The 21,285-nt window shown below is 37.3% G+C and overlaps 1 protein-coding gene across 10 annotated transcripts in view; it reads left to right on the top strand.

Annotated features, from left to right (window-relative positions):
• lrch1 (leucine-rich repeats and calponin homology (CH) domain containing 1) overlaps window positions 1–21,285 on the top strand; it is a 106,588-nt gene that overhangs the window by 53,939 nt on the left and 31,364 nt on the right. For 6 of the 10 annotated variants that reach the window (XM_024286082.2, XM_024286079.2, XM_024286078.2 and 3 more), the window contains exons 4-15: window positions 683–788; window positions 3,860–3,996; window positions 4,435–4,565; window positions 9,306–9,393; window positions 9,962–10,067; window positions 13,576–13,691; window positions 14,661–14,731; window positions 16,061–16,147; window positions 16,548–16,619; window positions 18,092–18,128; window positions 18,727–18,798; window positions 20,563–20,635. In XM_024286082.2, the coding sequence (XP_024141850.1) occupies window positions 683–788; window positions 3,860–3,996; window positions 4,435–4,565; window positions 9,306–9,393; window positions 9,962–10,067; window positions 13,576–13,691; window positions 14,661–14,731; window positions 16,061–16,147; window positions 16,548–16,619; window positions 18,092–18,128; window positions 18,727–18,798; window positions 20,563–20,635 (1,096 nt within the window). The remainder of the gene's footprint in view (window positions 1–682; window positions 789–3,859; window positions 3,997–4,434; window positions 4,566–9,305; window positions 9,394–9,961; window positions 10,068–13,575; window positions 13,692–14,660; window positions 14,732–16,060; window positions 16,148–16,547; window positions 16,620–18,091; window positions 18,129–18,726; window positions 18,799–20,562; window positions 20,636–21,285) is intronic. The other 4 variants (XM_024286080.2, XM_036209583.1, XM_024286077.2 and 1 more) reach the window with 2 other exon arrangements.

The following is a 21,285-nucleotide window of genomic DNA, read 5'->3' as shown; positions in this document are numbered from 1 at the left end:
AGAATTACAACAACATACTCTGATTGCTTTCAGCAATCAGACAATTAAGTTGGTTAATCCATCCTTAATTCAGCTTCAAATTTGAGTTCTTGATTTTCTTATTAACCTCCAGTTGATTTTCTGTGGTACATGGTGCACAAAAATCTGTCAAATCTTTTTAGTTTGACCAAGAATCAGCTCTGCTCAGTGGAGCATTCTGGGTACTGTAGTCCAGAGACTGGCAGAGTGATGTGTACTTCAACTGTTTAAGAATGAGTTAAATAAAGTTTGACTGTTTTATTTTACTTGGTGTTCCATATAATCTGAAAAAAATGTTACTGCTTAAAAGGAAAAATATTGTATTTTTCTTTAACCAGAGAGGCACAAAGGAGGGGTGAAAGGAGTTCCCCAGGGCTCCATCCTGGGGTCACTTCTATTTTAAATCTACATGTGATTTCGACCTGAGCTTGGATGTGTTAAAGAGTGTAAAATGTTGTTTTTTTATCATTACATTTAATTCATAATGACAAAAGAAAAAGGAAGGGAAACTTTTGATCAAAAGCTTAACAAAGTCTGAATCGAGCAAAAAGGCCAAAGTGCTTTTTTTGGTCGTCCTCTGGGTTGGTCCTGAAGCTCTCCAATAAACGTGAAAACTGTGAAGCGGATGAAATGTGACGTTGTGCTGCCGCTGTGCTCTGTGCAGGACATCAGCTGCAACGAGATCACAGCTCTTCCTCGACACATCGGCAGACTCAAAGCTCTGCGAGAGCTGAACGTCCGCAGGAATCTCCTCTGCGTCCTGCCAGAAGGTGCGTTCTACCGCCAGCGGATCAACCCTTTCCAAACAGCTCCGACTCAACTTAGCAAATGTTAGAACTCTGCTGCTGTTTAAATATTTAAAAATGTTAAAATGGTGCACGATCTGTGCAGCCTGCATCACAAAATGTGTTTCATTCAGTCCCCAGTCTGTGAAAAAGCATGACCTCATTCCTCCTTTTTAAGCTTCAACTTCTGCATTTTTCCAGCAGACTAAATTTAGACGCGATCTGGGAAGTGGAGAGTCATGCTGGATGTCTGATGGGATCAGACGGAGCAGTGCTGGGCCTGCAGGGCCGATCATTCCACAAACTCAAACCACACAGTAGACGAGCTTTACATCTGTCCGTTTAGTAAACATGAACATTTATTTAGGAGAAATTAAGTTAGAAAGTGTTAGTCAGCAGCTGAAGGGTAGTCATGTGACAGTGGGGGTCCCTCATGTGGAGGATGACGTAATCTAACAGGATTTTACAAACTTTAAACACATTCTTTCATGTTTTTTATTACCTGCAAAGACTCATAAGTAAACTTTAAATCATGATTTCAGAATGTTTTCATGATGGTTTTCAACTTTAACTTTTTATAGATTTGAATTGAATTTGAGGAAAAAATGCTTTAATAGACTTTAATGTCAAATTGTCAAAAGCTTGCTGGTTAAAAAAACAAATCCCCTATAAAAGTTTATAAATCCTCAGACTGCACTGGTTAGATTTTAAACGGTGAGGATTAAGGTTTATGCTTTAGATTAGTAACAAAATGTTACCTGTTGTTTGAGACTCTGATAATTCAGTATAATGTGTTGTGGCAGGTTAATGTGGTCGAATTAATAACACACCACAATCTTTTTTCTGCAAAAATAGGATTATTAAAATCAAGTTGTTTATTTTGCATTATCTTGGTCAAATATTTCAATTGTTTTCTGCTGGTTTACAATATAAAAGATGAAAAATGTTATTTCCAAATGCCCAAATAAGTGAACGAGGGATCAATAACAATACCTTTGTAATTTGTTACATTTAAAATGATTAGTTTTCATCAAATTAAAATTTGGACTTTTTAACTCAACGTAAAAACAAATATTTTTGAATTTAACAAATTACAGAACTTTTTAAGAATTTGTTCCAATATTTAACTTTTTACAGTGTATCATCAATTCTTTTTTTATAAACTTATGAGATGTTTGGAGGGAAGAAAAAGCAATTATGTTTAATTTTCAGTCCCATTTCTTCATGAAACATCCCGCTCTTTTTGCTCAGACAAATATTTCAGAGACCCTGTCAGGTTTAGAAGTAAAGCCTGGAGTTCTTCGTTTCTGTTGGTTCTGATCCGATTGTCCTTAGAAAAATAAGATAACAATTCAAATCAGGAGATGACATGGACTTGAGTGTTTTAAAAAGTCTGTTATTATAAATTTCCAATCAAATGATCTCATTACACTTCATATAAAGCACAACAACAATGACTCACTTCACCTTGCAATGGCCAAATAAATCTGAAGAAAGTCTGAGCAAAAAATGATGTTTTAGACCACAATGATTACTTCAAAGAATATTTTCTTAAAAATAGTTTGGAAAATTCATGCCTGTGAGTTTATAAAATGTTCATTTAGTCAGTAATGTATGTTTAGGTCGACCAAGAGTTAGCGTTAGCCACCCTATGGGAAATTTCATTATACGTTAGCATTAAGCTAGCAGACTTTAGCATTATTCGTTAGATCGATCTCTATTTTTATGGATCGATTATTGATCTGTTAAGCTCAGATCGATTCATCGATTTTATCACCCCAGCTCTACTTTTTTGTTTTCTGAGGCATAATTTGGGCAGTAGTTCAGAAGTCTGAATTGTGGGCGGTACCATCGGCACAGAGTAAGCCCGCCCCATTCCCATCATCCACCTGTTTACACTCGCTCCCGGTAGCTTACAGCCCCTCACAACTCCACCTTAACATTAGTGGCACAACAAAAACAGCGAGCGATAGTAGAGTTATCCAGCGGACCAGTTCTGATCCAGATTTCCGCCCAAATGAGGAAAACAAAGACGTTCATGGATCAGTTTGTCTGCAACAGATTGGAGCTTGTGGCTTGGTGTAGTCGCTCTGATGTCACACCTACAGGCTTTTTCAAATATCATTTTTTATCTTCTTATTCGCAATGATTGAATAAAAAAAAAAAAAAAAATCAGAAAAACAGAGGTAAATGTAATTTTCTTTATGCACAAGAACATGTTAAAAACACAATTTTCATTGGAGAAGGTTTTTTGTTTGTTTTTTGGTAGTGAATAAAAGGCTTGTTAACACGTGACCGTTTAAGGTCATTTAGGATTAAAAATGTTCCAATCTGGATGTTTTCGTGTTCAGAGGCTGGTCAGACATCTTTCCAGCTAAAGATCAGACACACAGTTCAAAGGCTCCCAGCCCTCCAGGTTTATTGGGTTTGGGGTACTGGAGGCATTTACCCACAAACAACTCCAAACAATCACTTCTTTGTTCTGATTGGTGGGAATCACGGTGGTGGTTTTTAGCTGTTACCTAAATTAAGAAAACTGTAGTTTACGGTTCATTTAGTTCTTACTCTTCTAATAAAAAAGACTTTAAATTAAAAAGAAGAAGAAAGAATCAATCTTGTGTTGGTACATTTTCTAAGAATACTTTTAGTACTAACAGCTGCTGGTTTTAGTACTGTGTGTGTTTTATTAATAGAGCAGCATTTACATAGAAATCTCAGTAAAGGCCGCTTTTATTTTGCTGCAGTCTTCATCATACAATGAAGTCAGTTTAGACATGAAGAGATCTTTAAAAAGCAAACACATATCATCAGTTTTCCTCCAAAAATGTCTCAACAAATATTTACAGGCGCAGAAGAAGGGTTTTCTAAAGCTGTGCTTTCTACCAGTCAGAGCCGGTTGAACACATACATTTATAGTTTCAGTCATGAGATCCTAAAGTCACCTCAAACGTGTGGAAAAAGTGAACCGTCGTCCTTCCTGATGTTCTCCACTCGTCCTCTGTCGGTCCAGTCTTGGTTTTCTTTCTGAATGTAAATACGTTTGTGTTTTCCTGCAGACCTGGCCGACCTTCCGCTGGTAAAGTTTGATTTCTCCTGCAATAAAGTGTCCACCATCCCAGTGTGCTACAGAAACATGAGGCATCTCCAGTCACTCCAGCTAGAGAACAACCCACTGCAGAGTCCACCTGCACAGGTACGCCCGCACACATGCTCCTGTCGGGTCAGTCACTGAGGGCCTCTTCATGAAGTTTGTCTCAACTTTGTAACAAAACTCAAATTTTTAGAATTTAGTGTTGTATTCAAATACTTTTATTTATTTATTTATTTATTTATTTTTATTTGTTTTAACATCACTTTCTGAGCCATCACTCTTAAAAACAGCTTTTTCTAAACCCAAAGCACGGTGTTCTTGGAACGATCCAGAAAGCTCATTGAGCGGTTACGTGAATGAAATGCAGGAGCTAAAGGGACAGATGGAGAACAGGTTCAAGCTTAATGTGTTTCTTTGGCTGCTGAGCATTCTTCTTTTGTTCCATAGGAAAAAAAATGTCACAACGCTTGTGTAAAAAAAGTTTTGAAGAGTTAAGAGAGTCAATTTACAACCTGATGAAACTCTTTCTCCTCTTTCCAGATCTGCATAAAAGGCAAAGTTCACATCTTCAAATACCTGAGCATCGAAGCGTGTCGCAGTGAGAAGATGCCCGATTCTCTATACCTGCCCGTCATGGAGCGACTCAACCTATCGCGGCCCGGTACTGGCAGGTCGGTCACCACGGCAACCTCAGCGCTGAGCATCATTGAGAAATGTTTGTTGTGTGTTTTTGCCAAAGGTTGTGTCCGAATTCTTGCACTATTAGTGCACTATATAAGGCGCTCACCATTTTACCAGGGTACAATTCCAAAACCCAGTGCCCTACCCAGAAGTCTCTGCGAAAATAGACCACAATACATTGCATTTGAACAATTTTTAATGTGGAAAAATGAATTTAAATTGATCACCATTTGTAATCATCCAAGTTTTCATCATCAGAACACAGTGGATTCATAAATAGTCTTTGTAAAATGTTTATATTTATTAGGTTTATTCTTGGTGAAATCGGTGAGCATGGTGTCAGAACTGGGTTAATTGGGTTAGTTTTTAGTTGTAGAGGTGAATTCTCCTCTACTGCCTTTCATCAACTTGACTATTCAAATGTTATTAATCGTTCCTTCCAAAAGGTATTGGGTTGAACCATTTAAAGCGATATAAAACCGTCAATATAGAATTCAGATCTATAACTGCTTGAACTGAAAACAAATGTTGGTATTTGCTTTTTTTTAAACACATATATAAGTGATGAGAAAGTTTGTATTTATTGATTATCTGGAAGATTCCTGGAGAAATTTCTTGATGCATTAAAAAAAAAGAAAAATCCACCAGAATCACACTCAGTTTAAAACTTGATGTTTATTTGGTTTTCTCAGTGTTGCATTGTGGGAGAGGCTGGGAACAGTGGACTGATTTGTTGCTCTACAGCTTGAAGCCAAATCGCCCATTAGTCAGCTGAAAGTGATCCCCTCATGTGTGACTGTCTGCTGGCCCACAGGCTCAGAGAGATGAGCCGATACGGTTTCTGATGAATGACGGACAAAGGAAAAAGTAAACAACTCTTCAGCTTTCACATGAGTGAAGGGTGAGGAGGAGTAAACATGAGGAGATGTTTTAAGTGAAAAAATGAAGACCAGAGTGGAACTTAACAGTAAAAGAAACACGACAGCCAGCAAATGAGTGAGGAGAAAAAACATAAAGAAATGCATTTGAATGATTTGTTTATGGGACAAAGAAAAGACGATGAAATGAGTGTCTGATTGTCAGCAGTACAAGACGTCTAGCTACATATGTGAAAGATTTTAAACAAATACAACAGTCCACTAACAGACCAACAAAATAAAGTACTAACTACACATATGGCATTACCTGCGATAATGTTAGTGTGAATGCTGTTAACTGAATGAGGCTGCTGAAGATGCTAGACCTGATAGATGAAAATGCTGAAACTGATAGCTAGCAAAAAATGCTGAAGCTAATAGCGGAAAATGCTGAGGTTAAAAGCTTGATAAAATATTTGCTAAATGCCAAATTTCCCAAAAAACCTGGAATAAAGTCTAATTTTGCCAACATAATGCTAAAATATTAGCTAAACTCCAAATGATTGAAAAAGGGAAAAATGGCTGAATCAGATAAAAAAAGCTAGCATGTTGCTGAAATATTAGCTGGACTCCAAATTATTCTAAAAACAACAAAAAAGGAAACACATCTAAATTAGCCAAAACATCTAGCATATAGCTGAAATATTAGCTAAATTGCAAATTATCCTGAAAAAAAAACTGGAAACATGTCTGAATTAGCCAAAACAGCTAGCATGAAGCTGAAATATTAGCTAAAGTTTGAATTAGCCTAAAAAACCCTGAAAACATGTTTAATTTTACCAAAACAACTAGGATAAAGCTAAAATATTAGCTAAACTCCTAATTAGTAAAAAAAACTGGAGAAAATTCTAAATTAGCCAAAAACAGCCACCATGTTGCTGAATTAAAAACTGAACTCCAAATTAGCCTTAAAAAAGCCAGTTGTTGCTGAACATTTTAAAGTTTGAACGGTGCCTATGGCTGAAAGCTTACGGAAGTTAACAAGTTTCAAAGTGCACCAAGTTTTAAAAGGATTTGAGCAATTTCCCATGAATTTTCTATGGGGCATATTTCGCTCAACATTTCAAAATCTGTAAAGTTTATGAATACCAAAATTACAAGCAATAATGTTATGAACAAGCTGAATGTTTTCCTACCAAGATTGATGAAATCGCTGAAAGTGTGATTGAGTTTTACCTAAAAATGTATGGAAAGGCACAGGAGAATCACACAATAAGTGGAACAAAGAAGAATCCGTTTCAAAAGTGACATAAAGAAATCAGAGAAGATGAGATGAAACACGACATGATGGAGACAGAAGCCCTGCCGCTCCTTCCTGCTCATCTGAAGCCGAGTTCCTGTTGCAGAAGCTCCTGAACTCTTGGAAAGCACGTGGGCCGACAGAAGTGTTTCTATTCCTGGAGAGAAAATGCACTTACGCTCTGCTCCACCAACATGTCCTTTAAAAGCCCTCCTTCCATTATGCTGCTTTTCTTTTTCCTTTCTAATCCAGGCTAGAAAAAGCTTTAATGTCAGCACCGACTCAGGAATGGTGAAACAAATAAAGCGGTGCTGATCTCATATGAACGCAGCAGAGAAGTCTCTGGAAAAAGAACTGAAAAAGTAATCCATGAAATGAAAACAGAGGGAGTCATTCATCTGTCAGGAAGGCACTAAAAACATGTCCTTCAGGACGTTCTCCCAAACATCCAGCTCTTTGATTTGTCCATAATCTACTATAAAATAGCAGTTTATAATCAGCTTTTTAATTCTTCTATACTTTGATTCAAGTTTTCCACTTTGTATGGAACTTTATTGGTAGTCTCTTAGTAACAATACAGATCCGTGTTGAGCTGCCCCCTCATGAGACTAACAAACCAGCACCCTCTTCTCAAACCGCAGCAATTGGGACTTGTTTTTTAAAAAAAAAAAAAAAAAAAAAAAAAAGCGTCAAAGATTTCAAGTCCATTTGCTATAACACCACCTGAATGAGTGAGAACCTTCACTGAGACTGTGATATTGGGTTGGGAGTTCAGCTTGGAGCCACAAAGAGCTGAAAAAGCATCAGAAGGTTGACATGATCACTGAGGTTACTCTTGCAGTAAGAAGTGAAGATGTGCAGAAGCCCTGGGGGTTCTGTGGACCTCCACGACTGAGGAGCTCACAGGGAGAAATGCTAACAGACTTACAGTATGAAGCGTCTTTAGCGTGAACTTCAAACAGGGTGCTGTTGGTTTTTCCTACACTCAACTGTGTTTTCCTTTTGTTTGTTGTAACCGCATTTCTAGGGTCATGTTATGGACCTGTGACACAGTGTGGATGCAGAGCAGCCGTCTCAGTAAGCAAGTCTTTCCAGAGCAGACTGCTGCTCCCTCACAGGAGCCAGAAACCAGTTTATGCTATTTTTAAAACTCCATTAACCTGTAAAGTAAACCAGATGAGCTCAGGACTGGGCTCTGTCTCTGTCAGGCTGCATCAGAGAAGACGTCCTGCCAAAATAAAACACGCACGGCCAGTCTTCTGAACTCAGCATTGTCCGTCGGCTGATGTGTACGGCGTGAAGGAGGGTCCGTTTTGTGACTCATAACCTTTTGTCTGATTATAGCTGGAGTGGATCATAGCTGTGATTGTGGCACACTGGGATGGGGCTAAAAATGGCAGAAAAACACAGAGTCTAAGACCTACTCTGTGTTTTTGGTGTTTTTAATATGTTCTTGTAGCATTTTTGGATGATGGAGAACACAAACAAAGAAAATTCTTTGTATTTTTGTTTTCATATCACTGTGAATCAGGAACAGATTAAAAAAGCCCGCCCACAACTCAGAGATAAATCTCTAATGAACTCCTGCTGCTCTGCAGAAACTTTCCAACTCAGGATGTTTTTTTAATTATTATTTTAGCTAAAAACATCATAATCATGATTAAAAGACCTCAGGGAATGCTTTGAAAATAAATCCAAAGATGATCTGACCATTTCCCTTCTGACATCTCTACTGGAATACTGAAGATCTGGACGACTTGAAATGTTTTCAACTTGATTGAGTAGAAAACTAAAAATCCTTTATTCATCAGTGCAATGCATTTAACAACCTCAGACCATCATACTACCACCTCCATGCAGAAAATAACCAATAATTTCAAAACTTGAACGATTTAGAGCAAACTTTGGCCCGGGGGCCAAATGCGGCCCTTCAAGCTAATTAATCTGGCCCACCAAACTGGAATAAATGATATTGATAACCCTTTTTAATGTTTTATTTTCTGGTGTCTTTCCATAGTGGGGGACTATAAATAAACTGACTTTTGTCTTTGTTGCTTTTTCCAAGTCAGACACTCCTTTTTCCGATCATTCCAACATCACGTGAACGCAGCGTTTCTCTAAGTTGTGTTTTTTTTTTTCCTGAAGGACATCATCCCGTTTGTGCAGTTGGCACTAAAATGTGAACAATTGCAACAGTTTTAAAATAAAAACCTCAAAATGTTCTTTTTTTTCTTATACAACAAGTAGATTTGATGTATTTTCCTCCTTATTCAGAGCTGTATGAAAATACATTTGAAAGGTTCAGTCATTCCAACGTGACTGATGTCTCAGAAGTAAATGTGAGGCCAGTGGGATCCAGTTATTATCTTCATCTTCTGACAAAAGTCAAACTAATGAAGTAAAACTAAGTGAGGTAATCCTGGTGAAAACATATGAGCTTCAGCTTCTGATCTGAGCAGAAAGGACTTCTAGAAGAGTGCAGCCAGAAAGGGGGCGGAGCCAGACTCTCCTCAAGCTCCACACGCTCCTGCTGTGAGTGTGTGAGGTGTGTAACCTGTGAAATGTGTCGGCAGTGTGGAGGACATGGAGCAGCAGAAGAAGCAGGACTGTGACTCGGGAGTCGGGAGTGACAACGGAGACAAGAGGCTGTCTGCTACTGAGGTACTGAATCTTTCTGTGTCATTAAAATGTAATGTTCATCACCGTTCCAACCATCTGCTTTCACATCTCTTCTATAAAACATGTCATTTCTGCACACGCTCAGTGTCAAAGCTTAAGCAGGACAGTGGATTTATCTCAGGATCTTGCATGTGCCTCCCCGTTGTCATGCCAACGAATGAAACAAGGCTGTAAAACGACTTAGATAAACTTTACAGCCTAACATGAAAAACTACAGAATGGAGTTTAATCTAGATTTGAATGTTGATTTAATAAAAAATGTTATTAAATCCTGGACACATGTGAAAGAAGCCTGATGTGGATCTCTGCCTTTTTTTAAATAAAAAACAATAAAAAAATGTTGTTTTTTAGGTTATTTCTGATGAAAAAAATATATAAATAAAAAAAGAAAATAGAGTTTGGAAAGTTAAGATTTTCTAGTTTCTACAAACATCATTTTGCACAGAGATAATAAAAAGCCGTTTTTTTTTTGCTGAAAGATAACTAAAAAGTATCTTTCATTTGTGTGAAAAGAGTAAGTGTTGAAGCTGACTGTTGCTGTCCCCTGAAGCCCTCAGATGAAGACAGTCTGAGTCTCAACGTGCCCATGAGCAACATCACGGAGGAGGATGGAATCAGCAAAGACGACTCCAGCGAACACATCAGCTCTCTGTCAGGTAAACACACTCCAAACACACAAAAATTACACACAAATTCCCATTTACATTCACTCTTTTCACATCTTATACAAAAAAAATCAACGTTGATGATTTGTTATTTATAAAAACTTTATTTAAAAAAAAAGGAGCCAGAAGCTTATTTATTGTGGTAGTTGTAACAAATTGAAGAAAAAGCATCTCAATATGTTCCCATTCTGATAACTTTCACACATCTGGATTTTTTACTTCTTTTTTTAACCAAACTATTTTAATAAAGAATAAAAAATCATACATATTTCCTTATGTTTAAAAAATGATGCAAATTCATTTTTAGCTATTCAATGTAAAATAAAATCATTCACTTCACATTTTCTGTAAACAAACCTGTCAGAGTTGTAGTTGAAGTTCACTCCATCTATTCTATGTCATTTAAGGCTGCCACAATTAGACGACAAATCGACTTGAAATAATCGACGACTAATTTAATAGTCGACTAGTCGTTACTTCATATTATAAGGAGTTAGAGTGTAGTACATTTTTAAAAGGTTGTGAGCGTTCAGCACCAAAAAATGCACTTTTTAAACATTTGAGTCAGTGAGACCAAAACTTTGTCTTTTGTAAAAATAGTTCCTTGTTTCAGATGCTAAGCCTTAAATATATTCATGGGCTATAGTTTCATATTTTATTTTAATTTTCAAAACATTTGGAGTTTAGCTAATATTTTAGCAACATGCTAACTTTTTTTTTTGGCTAGTTTGTCATCTTCTGGCTTTTTTATCCTAATTTAGAGTTTAGCTTCTAATTTAGAAACATGCTAACATCTTTGACTAATTTAGTTAACTGAGGAATTTTAGGCTTTTGGAGTTTAGGTTTTATTTTAGCAACATGCTAACGTTTTTGGATAATTTGTTTTCTACTGAGGTTTTTTTAGGCTAATTTAGAGTTTAGCTTCTTTTTTAGCAACATGCTAACATTTTTGACTATTTTAGTTTATTGAGAAATTTTAAGTTAATTTGGAGTTTACCAAGTATTTAAGCAATGAGCTAGCTTTTTTGGCTAATTTGGCATCTACTAAAGTTTTAAGGGCTAATTTGCACTTTAGCTCATTTTAAAGCAACACACTGAACATTGTGCAAAGTTGGCATGAATTAGGGATTTTTAAGCAATTTTACTACAAATTTTTCAGAAATTTCGGTCAACTTCAGCGCTCTTTCTTAGCTCTTTAAAGAAATTTCCAGTTTTTTTAGCAAATTTAACATTTTACAAATAGCTCTTGCATTTTCAGCAAATCCCTTCATCAATCAAACTAAATTGTGTCACCATTTTTAGCAAATAGCTTCAAAATCTTCAGTGACTATTTTCAGCAATAAGCATTCACACTAACATTATTGCAGGTAATGCAACTGCTCTAGTTTTTAGTTAGTTTAAAGCCAATGTTGGTTAAGGTGTGTGCTTTACATCCACTTTACGCAGTACTTGATTAGTCGACTATGAAATAATCGTTTGAGCAGCACTAATGTCATTGATTTTAATAAAACAGAAACACGCTTGTTCAAATGTTTCTGCTGTATTCAGGGTTCTGGCGTGGTCTTCAAAAGTCTTAAAAGCATCAAATTTATGAGTTTGAAAATAATGCCTTAAAAATGGCTTTAAAAAGTGTTGAATTTTGATATCTGAGCCTTTAAGATTCTGTTGCATGAAACTTTTATATTTCCTGTCAAAATTGCATTTTTTGACCAGGATTATTTTAAACGAATGACGTAAATAAACGGTCATTATTCACCAATGTGCTGAATGCCCACTGTCAGTTTGGAGAAAGAAGAGCACTAAAGCATCACGGCACAAACCACAAGAAGAAGCAACAGTTTTGATCATACAATAGGAATACATTCATAAAATAAGAAATAATGTATAAAATAGGAGATAGACAGAAATAGATTTTTATCTTGACATGCATGGCCTTAAAAATCTAAAATAGAACTTGGAGAAGCTTGTGGGGACCCTGTAATTTGGTGTTATTGAGGACTTTGCACATTCAGACGTGTTGTGGATCAAACCAAGGAGCCGTGCTTCTGTTTGTCGAGCAGTGCTGACTGCTTAGCATCAGACCTGAACGCTTCTGAACGCAGAGCTGGAATAGAGAGCAGCCGCAGGTCCTCAGAGACCCAGTTTAAATAGACCTCAATCAGCCTGATTTAGGTTACGGCTGGTGAAATGAGTCTCCATCCATCACTACGATTCTGCAGCAGACTATGAACAATGTTATCTGACTGACAGCACATCAGGATCTACCTTTTAATGGAATACTTTGGCATAAGTGCAGCTCTTGTGTTCTGTGACAGATTTGACATGTGTTGTAACGGGCCTGTCTGATCAGAACATGACAGGTTTCATCTGAGCTCAGTATGTGGTTTCATTGTAAGAACATTTGTGCTTATGCTCCTGAAAAAGGTATAAAAGTCATTAATGATGCATTGCATTGCAACCCTCCTATTAGCCCAAGAAAATAGACAATTCAGCTTTCACCATTAAGGTGCATTCATGCCGTCCCTCTTTCGCCGCTTGTCAAAAAACGGGTTCCTGACACTGCAGTAGCATGTGGGAGGAGCTACCAGCTCTGTCTGTGGATATCTCACTTAGAATGTATGAAGACAGAGATGATGTTGAGAAATCAGGTTTATTTATTGTAAAGAGTTCTTCAGAATCATCATTAATCATGTCTCCATGTTTGGGTTTATATGATTATTATCTAAAGATTTTCCCGGTACAGGGGGCTGTGTCCATATGACAGCCGCTTCCACTGTGTTTCTGTGTCTCTGTGGCTGAGCTTACAGGCTGTCTGTCTAAAATTAATCCAAGGGGGGGGAAATAAAATTAGAAAACCATGTTCATTTTTCTTAAATGTCCCAATTTAGCATTATGCTAGCTGTTTTTGGCTAAATTAGACATATTTCCAGTTTTTTGGGCTAATTTTGAGTTTATCTAACATTTTAGTATTATGCTAGCAGTATTTGGCCAATTTAGACACATTTCCAGTGTTTTATATATATATATATTTACTAATTTTGAGTTTAGCTTGCATTTTAGCATTATGCTAGCTGTTTTTGGCCCATTTAGACATATTTACAGTTTTGTTGGCTAATTTTGAGTTTAGCTAACATTTTAGCGATATGCTAGCAGTTTTTGGCTAATCTAGATATATTTCTAGTTTTTTGATATGACTAATTTTGAGTTTAGCTGACACTTTAGCATAATGCTTGTTATTATTGGCTAATTTTGACATATTTCCAATTTTTTGGTTGATTTGGCATTTAGCTAATATTTTAGCCAGCTTTCAGCTTCAGCATTTTCAGCTAACTGCTGTTACATCTTTAGCGGTCACATTGAGCTTGCATTTACACTTACAATATTGTAGGTAATGCTGTACTCTTAGTTACTGGATAGGTTAACTTGACACTGTATTTCCTCTGTTACAGTAGACAAAACCAACACTGTTTCATGCGAATTCTTTTCTCCTTCATTTCAGCGGATCCAAACTCTGACTCGGTGCGTCTGATTGAGGAGAGCCCTACGGAAGCCTTGAAGGATCAGTTCAGCTACAGAGACTCTGCTCTCAGTGAGCGTTTCCTCAGCTACATCAAGGCAAGAGCTGACAGTACAACCCCCCACCCCCTCCTCATAGTGTTTGTCTGTGTGGTTCAGAGTTGGATGCAGTCAGTGGTTTACTGCATGAATTATCCACACTCACATTACAGTCACTGCTATGCTCACTGGGCTGCATGGAGTCCATGCTTGTTCATCCGTGGGCCTAAACTGTCACTTCACGTTAGAGTTCCTGTGAGGGTGGTGTGCTGACTGTGGTGTTAGGAGTCTGAGGATGTGGAGCACTCTCTGTGGCTCCGTCCTCTTAGACTGGGATTCGGGAGAGCAGTGTGTGCTAAAACTCTAAGATTGGGGTTGGTTCACCATTGCCAAAGTGTTGGTGACATTTGGTAATAATTCCCAAAAAAGATGTATAGGAAAACAGTTTATTTACTGTAATCAAACTCTACAAAGCAGCAGGTTTTCTAAATGTTCCACTTTTTCTAAATGTTCCGCTTTTTCTAAATGTTCAGATTTTCAAAAGTAAAGACCCACTCTGATGAAAATAGTGTCTTTAACATGTTCTTGTAGCATTTTTCTTATTTTTAGAAATAAGCACAAGATAACATCGGGCCATTAATAGCAATAAAATAAAATGATCTGGACGGCCGAATATAACTAACCGGAGGGCCGGATCTTGACTTTGACACATGTGCTCTAAAGGATGATGAGAAAAGAACAGTCCGAAGGTTCTGCTGTAGTTTGGAAACGATCTAGAAGTTTCTGAGATCAGACTGAGAGTCAACGCCCACATTTATGCTCCTTTGTTCCTTTGAGATTTTCTTAGAAGTCTTATCGTCTTAAAGTCAAGGATGGAAGGATAAAAAACAAACAAGAGAGTGATACTGGTACAGTCTTCTCATTGTGTGGAGGAGACCGGAGTAATGTCTCCACTTCTGGGCCAATGGCGGAGGAGGCTGCAGGTCATGTGACCGCTGCCGCCTGTGCTCATGTTTGTGTTTTATTCAGGGTCGGGCAGTGTCGGACTTGGAAGAGCCCCTCCAGATAGAAGAAGATTCACACTGGCAAACAGATCCCACGTGAGTTCCTACCGTCTTTCTAGGATTCTATTGTTGTTTTTATTTTTAAATTATTTCACTTTGTGAAAAAAAACTCCAGATCTTAAACAGAGTCTCAAAACAAAACATCCTGTTGTTATTTATTTTGTTTAACCCTTTAACACCTCAGCTCCAGTGTTTATGTTCTTTGATTTACTGTAACTATTCAATTGTTAATGCGATCAATGCTATTCCAACAGATTCTGAAGAAGATTTCCAGTCTCATTACACCCTAACGCTTTATTACATTTATTAAGGAAAACGATGCATAACCTTTGCATAGCTGTTAGGAATAACATAGGAATTATATAAACATATTTTAAAATGATTAAAAACATAAAAAAAATATTTTTAAAAGGAATGTGTATTTATCAGTTATACAATTTCAGCCTGAGCATTTATAAAGGAATGATTTAACAATAAATACATTATTTTTTAAGTTTTGCTCACTTTCTAGTAGGGCTGCCGTGATTAGACGACTAATCGACTATTAAAATAGTCGACAACTAATTTAAGTGTCAATTAGTCGTTACTCTATGTTATATGGAGTCAGAGTGTAGCAAATTTAAACAAAAATGTGAGCGTTCAGCACCAAAAATTTACTCTTTTATGATTTGAGTCAGTGAGACCCAAACTTTATCTTTAGTGGAAAATAGTACCTTGTATTTTTAGATGCCGACCTCATTAGAGAGATCATGAATATACTTTCCATCAAACTCATTTTGACAGGTGACCTTTCACCCTATTTACCCTTTATATATAAAACTGATATGAAATTGTTAGGTCATCTTGAGGGGCGGGGCACTTGTCAAAATGAGTTTGATGGACAGTGTAAGGTCACAGGTCACCTGTCAAAATGAGTTTGATGGATGGTGTAAGGTCAAAGGTCACCTGTCAAAATGAGTTTGATGGATGGTGTAAGGTCAAAGGTCACCTGTCAAAATGAGTTTGATGGATGGTGTATTCCTTATCTCTCTCATTTGATTTAATCTCGTTTTAATACTAGAATCTAATTAAGGACAGAAGCTGCACGATTCATCAAAAGTTTAATAAACTATTATCGTCACTGTCTTTATTTGTATTTAGTTTAGAGCTAATGATGGTTAAGTTGTGTGCTTTACATCCACTTTGCGCATGACCGGATTAGTCGACTAATCATTAAAAATAATTGGTGATTAGTTAACTGATAAAATAATCTTTTGTGGCAGCCCTACTTTATAGCATGTATTTCTGCTGGATTTATTCTTAAAAAAACATTAATACTTGATGTTAATGCAGATGTATTTATATGTATGTTTGTAATAATTCCAGGTCCAAGCATCCAGAGGGCTCAGGGCTCCACATCACCATGATCAACCAGCTGAAGGAGGCCGTGCAGCTCCTGCAGGACCCCAGCAGGTAAGACATCCCATTCTGGTTATTACAATACAGATTTATGTCCAAAGTCTCTTTTAAAGTAAACTTCCTGTCATGGTTTCCTAAAGTCTAAAGTATGCAGAAGTGCATCAAAAGATACATCTTTTTTGCTAATGCATCCTGGTTTTTAGGTTTTATGATTCTGCATCTCTGAACAATAAAACACTCTTTTTTTGTTATCAGATGATATTGTTTAACACTACAGGAACTCACTGCATGAAACTGTCTTAAAATGAACCTTTTTTTTAATAGTATTTTCCTATTAATACGGCTTTAATTAAAACGGAACTTTGTTCTTTTTAAGGATCTTTGATCATTTTTCTTTATAAAAGCAGAGTAATGAAGTTTCCTGTTGTTTTCTCTTGTCTGCATTCATAATCAGGGTGAACACAGATGAGGTGTCAGGAGTGCAGCTCTACCCCGTGGAGATGGTCACAGTGGAAGAGTCCCTAAAGTAGGTTATCACTCATCTCTGTTTTAAACCGGTCCAGAAAACACTGGTCATGCTTATTTAGGTCTGTCTGACTGTATTCTCCTATATATGTTCACAACATCATTAGTTTTCTCAGGTCACATGTGAACTGATCGTATCTGTTGGGAAAGATACGATCTGCCCTACAGACTCTGTTCAGAGGAGGCCCCTCCCCTTTGGATGCTGAGTTTTTCTGATTGGTTAATTTCTCAACAGGCGGCACCAACATTTAGTTTATCTCCCTTCTGATTGGCTTTGGGTATTTAGAGGCGGGTTGTAAAGCTGTGATAAACAGAGTGGCTTTGGACACTGATCTCTACAGACGTCACTACAGAGCTTCAATCTATTCAACTAAAAACTACCAACCAGGCCAGAAACTTGGGTGTAGTGATAGACACAGACTTAAATTTTGATAAACACATTAAGGCAGTCACTAAATCAGCCTATTATCATCTCAAAAATATCTCAAGGATTAAAGATCTGATGTCTAAGCAGGACCTGGAGAAACTAGTGCATGCTTTCATCTTTAGTCGACTTGATTACTGTAACAGTGTTTTTACAGGACTACCAAAAAAATCCATCAGGAAACTGCAGCTTATTCAGAACTCTGCTGCTCGGGTTCTCACAAGGACCAAGAAAGTAGACCACATCAGTGCAGTTCTGAGGTCTTTACACTGGTTACCTGTCTGTCAGAGGATAGACTTTAAAGTTCTGTTACTGGTTTATAAAGCTTTGAATGGTTTAGCACCAAAATACATGACTGACCTCCTGACCCAGTATGTACCAGCCAGACCTCTGCGGTCATCAGGATCCGGTCTTTTATCAGTTCCTAGAGTCAGAACTAAACATGGAGAAGCTGCATTCAGCTTCTATGCACCACAGATCTGGAACAGACTTCCAGAAAACATTAGATCTGCTGAAACACTCAGTGGATTTAAATCTAGGTTAAAGACTCAAACGTATTCAAAAGTTTACATCTGCACTGTTTATTTATACTTGTTTTAAATTAATTTCTTTTTATTTTCTTTTATTATTATATTTATAATAACCTTTACTTTTTGTTTCTTTTAATGTTTTATGTAAAGTCCTTTGAATTGTCGCGTTACATGAAATGTGCTATACAAATAAACTTTTGTTACGGCACACACCAGGTATTATTTACATCTGACTAGATAAAGTGGAGTTTTTGAATATTTTAACTTACAAGGCTCTGCTTCGATATGAAAAGTGAAGGGAAGAGACTTTTTGAGGTTTTTGAAATATTCGCAGAAGTTAAATATTTAATTAACAAAAAGATCAAAGTAAAATGACTAAAAATGGCGATGAATTTTTGAAGGAGAAGTTGTTAAAGGTGGAACTTTCAGGTATTTGGATTAAAACTGATCTGCAGGTTTTTCTTAATGAGAAAAAATGAAACGAATTCAAATGTTGTTGTTTTTCTTCTTTCTTTTCAGTGGGCAGGACAGCGATGACGGCGCCGTCACGCCAAAGGTACAGTCTGAGACCTTTGAACCTTGATTCTGAAACTAAAGAGAAGGAGGTTTTCCACTGCAGAGTCATGAGTTAAACGTCTTTAATCGGATCAGAGATCGAATTAGAATAGAACTGTGTACATGGAACCTGAAAAACCTCACAGAATTATAACAATTGTTGACATACCTCACATGTTTGATTGGAATAAATCATTTTGACATGCGCAGAACTGTATAAAATACTGGAAATGATCGTAGACGAAGAAATAATAGTTATTGTAAACAAACATGGCTTCAGTTAGCATGTAGAAACATTACATTTTTTTTAACCCTTTAACACCTGAGGTGTCGCCGGTGTTTGAACACAAAATCTTGAACATACTGGACCTTTTCAACTGTTAACATGATCATTCCAGCAGATTTTGAAGTAGAAAAGCTTTTCTCCTACAAAATCTGCAGGAATGATTGTGTTCCTATTGTTTTTAAGGCCCATCAAAAACATAAAAGGTATCTTCACATAGCATGAACACTTATTCACAACAGTCTGAAGTCTTGTTAGTGTACAGTCTGTGAGCAGTAAACATCTTCTTCCTCTGGACGTTTGCTGCGTCCCGCAGCAGCACGTGGAGAAAGGTGGCTATGAGTTCCAGAGGAAGAGGCAGATGATTCTAGAGAAAGCCGGGCTTTGGGTCAGTATCTCAGCCGGTAGAGTCCAAACTGTGAGCGGAGGCTCAGCTTGGTCTCTGGAGTGAGGCGTCTTCAGTCGTCTGTTGCTTTTGTGTTTATCTTCCACCCAGTGCCTCCTGTCACATGTGACCAGTTCCTGTCACTTCTCATCTTTCACTAAAGTCATTTTATGCTTTTTAGTTTTTTTAATGATTTCAAAATTGTTAATTTTACGTGAAAATAGTCTTTTCTCTGCTTCACAATCTGCTGGATTTACCTTAATGGTGTTAAGGGTTAAAAAGTTACATAAAACCCATCAAATACCTCCCGGGACAAATGGATGTCTAAACGTTCCTTTTTCCTAATTAAACTGGTGAAGTTCTGTTTCTTTTCAACACAGACCTCTAAACCAAGTCTAGACTCTGGATTACTCACTGCCTTCACATTTTTCTGTCTAAATGCGCTCTGCTACTGAACACTCAGTGACTGTATGGAAAGTATGAGAGGAATTTTTTAGGCTTTTTTTGTTGTTTTCCTTCACAAGTATTTTGCACATTAGTTTTCTTCTGAAGCAGTTCTATGGACTGTAAAGAAAAAAAGATTGTTCATTTTACCGTGAGAAACTGGCAACTGTGGTTGCCAGATATTCACTGCAAAAAATAAGGTGTTATTTTAAGCCAGGGGTGTCAAACATACGTCCCGCGATGGTTGAATCTGGCCCATTCATGAAGAGAAAAAAATATAAGGATGTTAAAAAAAGCAAGTTTCTAGCCCATTCCGGGGTCGAGTAAAGGTTCTTTAAAGAAATGACTGCAATGTGCAATTCCACCACTAGGGGAGTCAAAAGGAAAAGAAGGACCAGCATAACAAGAGATCAAGAAATAATTAAAACAAACAAAGAGTAAGTGATTAAAGTTAAAGTCCTACTATTTGTCACGCACCTCGCTGTGTGAAATTTGTTCTCCGCATTAGACCCATCCCCTGGGGGAGCGGTGAGCTGCAGACACAGCCGCGCTCGGGAACCATTTGGTGGTTTAACCTCCCAGTTCAACCCCTTAGTGCTGAGTGTCAAGCAGGGAGGCACTGGGTCCCATTTCTTCTTTGGTATGACTTGGCCGGGATTTGAACCCACGACCTTCCAATCTCAGGGCGAACACTCTAACGGAAGGTAGAGTAGCAATGTATTCCTCACTGAAAAATACAGTGTGACAATGGTAAAATTAGTAAAAACATAAATCAATTTTTACAGGACAAAATAACTGGAATTTTACAATAATACACAGTAGTATTTTTTTAATCATATTAGAGTTAAAATAATTGCTGTTATCTAATTTTACAGTTTTTGTTGTAAGTTGTGTCGTAATTTTACCCAGGATTTTACCTTAATGACAATACTACACTGTAAAACCTTTCATTGTAAACAGTAATAATTTACTGGCTGCAGACCGTCTCCAGTAAAATTCTGTTTTTTTTTTTTTTGTTTTTTGTTTTCACTGAGGCCTTTACAGTTGTTTACTGACATGTTTTTACAGTGTAGAATGTGTCAGCTCCATCTCTGTGCCTGCATGTGAAATCATGTAAATAACAGTTAAAAAAAAAGGGGGAACAGATGTGCTGCTTTTGTTTGTTAAAACTTCTATAGTTTTACTGTAAGAACTCTCATCAATGCTGGATGGATATTGTTGCATCCATCTGTATGTTTGCTGGCTGCTTACATTTAAGACTAACATTAGGGACTTTCCTGCTTGACTGGAGTGTTTACAGCTGTCTTTGTTCCTTCACCACAGCGAGATGACGGCTCTCCGGTCAGCGGACCTCCCTCCTTCTCCAGCCCCCCGTTTGGACTGAAGCCCCGCTCAGGTGAGTTTCAGAAATACAATTATTAACAGGATGGTGTTATTGCAGTCTTGGAGCATGGCTAAGGTTTGTTAGGGTCTATTATTTCATTACTAGTCGTACTCCTATCCGGAATGGATTCTCTGAAATGTAAAACGGTGGAATATCTGGACTCATGTTTGTCTGATCTGAAGAACTCAGTCGGAGTTGTAGCTGCAGACCTCTGCAGTTCTGCCTGTCAGCTCAGCAGTGGACTCTTGCAGAACTCTTTTGGTTTCGTGGCTGTTTGCAGGAGTGCATTACAATGCTAACAGGAAAGACCTCAACAGGATGTTTATTATTTCAGTTTATTGTACTCATAAAGTACAGTGTTCCCTCTGTTATCGCAGGAGTTGCGTTCTAAAATTAACCTGCCAAAGGTGAAATCCACAAAGTAGGATTTTTTTTTAACCTTTATTTAACTGGGTAATCAAAGTTTCAAAGTGATCCTGGGGATGAAGGACTCATTTATACACATATACTCCAAGGGACCATCAACAATAAGATTCATAAAACTATTGAGATGTTTTGATGAATAGATGTTTTAAGGTTGTAAAGCTCCTCACTACAAACTTTTTACACTTTTTTCAGACTTTTCTCTGTTGGTTTAAACTCTCAAAGTTCAAACCTTCATA

The sequence above is a fragment of the Oryzias melastigma genome, linkage group LG21 (genome assembly GCF_002922805.2).
Source record: "Oryzias melastigma strain HK-1 linkage group LG21, ASM292280v2, whole genome shotgun sequence".
In the NCBI taxonomy this organism is placed as follows: domain Eukaryota; kingdom Metazoa; phylum Chordata; class Actinopteri; order Beloniformes; family Adrianichthyidae; genus Oryzias; species Oryzias melastigma.
The sequence above is the reverse complement of the archived record's forward strand: the minus strand, read 5'-3'. Positions and strand labels throughout refer to the sequence as shown.